This window comes from Centroberyx gerrardi, chromosome 9, assembly GCF_048128805.1.
Source record: "Centroberyx gerrardi isolate f3 chromosome 9, fCenGer3.hap1.cur.20231027, whole genome shotgun sequence".
Lineage (NCBI taxonomy): Eukaryota > Metazoa > Chordata > Actinopteri > Beryciformes > Berycidae > Centroberyx > Centroberyx gerrardi.
The window spans coordinates 9,701,149-9,705,771 of NC_136005.1; the positions used below are offsets into that span (position 1 = coordinate 9,701,149).

The 4,623-nt window shown below is 41.7% G+C and overlaps 1 protein-coding gene across 1 annotated transcript; it reads right to left on the reverse strand.

Annotated features, from left to right (window-relative positions):
- Positions 1 to 2,002: 2,002 nt before the first annotated feature.
- foxe3 (forkhead box E3) lies at positions 2,003 to 3,265 on the reverse strand. The gene has a single exon (XM_071917642.1). The coding sequence runs from the start codon at positions 3,263 to 3,265 to the stop codon at positions 2,003 to 2,005; it is 1,263 nt and encodes a 420-aa protein (XP_071773743.1).
- Positions 3,266 to 4,623: the final 1,358 nt, after the last annotated feature.

The following is a 4,623-nucleotide window of genomic DNA, read 5'->3' on the forward strand; positions in this document are numbered from 1 at the left end:
TGAAACCAATTATAGCTATGTGGATGGTTACATGAGAACTGTACCATTTTGAGTTCTTTCTGCTATGTTGTGCATTGTGTTTGGCTGTCTGACCTGCCCAGCTCGTTAGCTGGCTATTCTCCAGTCCATTGTGAGTTTAATATTCCTTAAATCATTATCTGTTTCACTAAGTGTTAGATTGTTGTCAGATAATGTGCTTGCTGAAAATTATATTTGAAATATTTTCTCCCAGTAAATGGATACTTACATTTAATGTAAGTATCCAGTATCCAAAGGCCTAGCTGCTGTGCAAAAGATAACCACACAGACAAGAGATTGCAATTTAATTTCTGTGTTGTTTTAGTTTTACAAAAGAAATAATTTAATGAAATGAATGTAATGAAACATAAAGCAAACTGGATTTTTTTTTAAATATATGCAATTTAGTTGTTTATTTTTAGACTTTTTTTCTGTGATTATTATTTATTTTTTGTGATATTTTTTATGTAATCTTAATTAATGCTGTGATATATTCTTTACTGTTAGACTGGCAATGCCTTTAATTTGTACATTTACATTGTTCAATTAAAAATAATTATCCAAGGATGTAGGGCCTATAACATATTTAAGCCTATAGTTCATCTTCCTCCAAATCAATGCTGCTGACATTATATGTTTAACTTGAATAGGTTATGATGGATAAGTGTAAAAGATAATAATAAAACTATTATCCCTCACCCACCTGATCAGGAAATGTGACCCACACCAAAATTCAAACCTCTTGTTGTGAGAAACAAATTCATCCCTCTGCTTCAAGCTGCTGAGAAACAGGTTGATATTAAATTATATTCCAATCTCAACTTTGAGGCAAGATTTGTATATTAACCATTGTGACAAACTTTTAAAAAGGCTGATAATTTAACCTACAAACTATTATTTCTTATCACACCATGCATTTGTGCATTGGTGAGGTCCTTGGTATTTCCATGGTAGGCCTGATCAAATCGTTTGAAAGAATATTCTAATTAGAACAAATACGTTGTCTTTAATGACAGATAATATCCTTACTGCATGTTTATTTTCAGTTCACTCATGATATTGACGCCTACATTTTGAATGGAATTGTATTTTCGTTTATAGACCTATAAGCCTGACTGAAAAATGGCTTAATATGCAACCTGATGTCAATTATACTAAAAACTAATAGGTTATATTTTTCATTGGGAGTTATAACCTTCAGATGATTCACTTTAATCAAGTAGACTAATCAGAATTATAATTAATAAAGACCACATTTATCAAAAAGGAATTTATTTTATCTGCCGTCAACATACATCATTCTTTCAATAAAGATTTTAGACCAACAAACTATTTACATCACATACAGCAGTGACTATATGAATGATAATCCCTTCTGACAAACACATGTAAACCTAAAAAAAAAAAAATCTAAAACACATGAATACACTGTTAATTGTGAACGAAATGTGACACAATTGAAATACATTAAGCTCTCTGAGACAGTATACAGTTATGGAATGTGTCAAACGGATCTAAATGGCTTCACACCTTTTAAATAGGAATGTATTTTATCATGAGGCTTAGTCGTTTTCTGTCTGTATATCGTTTCTGATCCCTAACGAAAAATCACTATAATATTCCTATATAGGGACTTATAGATTTGTGGTAACCCATAAAGGGTGTATGGTGACATTATTTTACTTTATTCTTGCCTATTTCATATCCAATTGAATCACTGTAATATTCCTATAATATTCCCATAAAAGTCTTATAGGGACTTACAGCGTGTCTGTGCTGCTCAATAGTGTGTTTATAGTGACCTTATCGCACTTAATGGTATTGTTTTTTTGTTGTTGTTTTTTTATCTCCTATAGTGTCACTGTAATATTGTAATAATGTAGAGACTTTATAGTTTTGTTGTGATGTTCGATATCCCATCAGCAAACAATCCTTCTAAAAATGTATCATAGGATTACTATAGTTATTTTTCGCAAGGGATTCCTCACATATACCGATCTAATCCTGATGCAAAGTTGGCTTGTCTCATGTAAGAGTTGTTGTAGGAGTTCATGGGGCCGGAGAGGCCCAGCAGCTGCTCCGTGTGCTCGGCGCAGGAGCCCGGGCGCAGAGCCGGCAGGGAGAGCCTGTTCCCGGGGCAGTACACTTGAGAGCTCCCGGGGGAGAAACCGGACTGGGTCATGGTGGGCAGGTGAGGAGGAGAGGCCGAGGAGGAGTACGGGTACCCGGCGGCCAGGTTGGAAGGGAGGTTCCCGCTGTTTCTGCTCAACATGTTCGCAGACGGGTTGACAGTCTGGGTCTGGAAGCACGCAGACGGGTCGGTACCGGTGACCGAGCAGCTGGAGGTCATGGCGCCCAGGTCGCCGCCGCTCAGCCCCAGCGCCTGGGAGTTGAGGTCTCCCCCCGGGCCGCTCTGCACCACCGTCTGCTGGCTGATGATGTTGTCGATGCTGAACATGCGCGGCTGTCCTTGGGCGACCCCGGCAGAGGTCTGGTAATGATGCAGCATGGCCGGATGGGGGGATGTGGCTGACAGCTGAGAGCCGTAGCCCGACCCTATCCCGGGATACAGGGTGTTAGGGTACGACGGCCGGCCCATAGGGGTTGGGGTGAAAGCACTGGAGCTCTGCATGTACCCGGGGTAGGTGCTCACATCCGTGCGCTTGAACCGTTTCCTTCTCCTCAGAAAGCTCCCGTTGTCAAACATGTCCTCGGCAGCGGGATCTAAAGTCCAGTAGTTGCCTTTACCTGGTCTGCCGGGCTCCCGGGGGATCTTGACGAAACAGTCGTTGAGGGTGAGGTTGTGGCGGATGGAGTTTTGCCACTTCTTTGAGTTCTCTCTGTAAAACGGAAAACGTTCCATGATGAATTTATAAATGCCCCCCAGGGTGAGCTTTCTCTCCGGGGAGTTGGCGATGGCCATGGCGATGAGAGCGATGTAGCTGTAGGGAGGTTTCCCCCGCTGGACGGGCCTCTTCCTGCGGCGGCTCCCGGTCGGCAGGTGCTCCTCGGTCTGGCCCAAAGCAGCCCCGTCCTCCGTGTTTGGACTGTTCCCCCGGGGCTCAGACTTGATCAAAATATTGTCTTTGGACCGGGCCTGCAGCATCAGAGGTGGCGGAGGCAACGGCGAGTCCAAGCTCACATTTGGAGACATGACAACAGGACTTGTTGCCTCGGCCGGCGAATGCTGCGTCTCAGCAGTCATGTTGCACATGCCAGAGAAGTAAGAATAATTTGCAAGATTCATAAAAGAAATGATTAATTGTCTTCCTCTGTTGAAATAATCAATTGGGGAAAATGCCCGTGAAAGTTACAGGCTGTTGCGTATTTTGTAAAGCCAGTGACTGATCCTCTAGTCAAGCCAAAAATAGCCCCTGTCCTGCCCTGGTGTTTGGGCCGGTTTGTGTCTCTCCAGGTGAGAGAAAGGCGTTGACAGCTTTATAAGGCAGGGCAGGAATGACGCCACTGGCTGCCCGATGACGATGGAGGCAGGAGGGTACAGTGCCCTCCTGACGGACTGGGTTCACACAAAACCCAAAAGAAAAATCACTGTAATATTCCTATAATATTCTATAGGGACTTGAAGGTTCTCCGTGGTAGACAATATTGAGTTACTGATCTTATCGTTCTGTATGGTATATATTTTTTATTTCCTATGTTATATTCCTATATTAGGTAGTCTATTAGTTAATCATTAGTTTATAGCCTTGCTGGGATTTCAGTATAGTATCCTTCTAAAATGTATTATAGGATAGTTAGGGGAAAGTTCTTCATTTGGAAAGGCCTAATTGTCACCTCAATTTACATTGCATTGCATTAGCCATAAAAGCCTGTTTGATGATAATTTTCTGTTGCCACATTATTAGATGTGCTATGGCTTAGACACTATTGATGACCTCTCTCTCTTTTTCTCTCACAAACACACACACACACACACACACACACACACACACACACACACACACACACACACACAAACACACATTCTCTAACTCTGTCTTTGTAGCTATCTATCTCTCTGCTGCTCTCTCTGGGTTTTCACTGACAGCTGTGTGTATATCCAGGACAGAAACAACACTCACAGAGCTGCTCCATGCTACTCCAAACCCAACAGCCAATCCACCAATTGAAAAATAATAACAAGCCACTAAAAACAAGCAATTGAGCTATGAAAGCTTTTGGGGTAGAAAAGTAAATATCCCTTCATTTCATTTTCATTTTTGGAGAATGATAATCAAACACTCCCCAGGCCAGAGAGGAGAGGTGTTATCTTATGGATTTTGAAGTGAAAACACAGTTCTGTGCACAATTGGTATGCAGACAACCCATTTAAACACAAGCGTATGATAGTGCTCCTAATTGATTATTTAGGCAAATAGAGGGTTGAAGTTCATTACACAGGCTAAGATACACAGAGATGCGACCATCGCTTTTAACAGTGTGTTGCTGGAGGGCTGTTGATGTGGAAGATACGATGCAGGACTGAGCCACCAAGGCAGACTGATGCTGTCTTTTAATTGGTGAGACCAAAGATGATTTCCCTGCCATGGTCTTGCCTGGACAATAAAGTTCTATCAGACTCTATTCTATTCTATTCTATTCTGT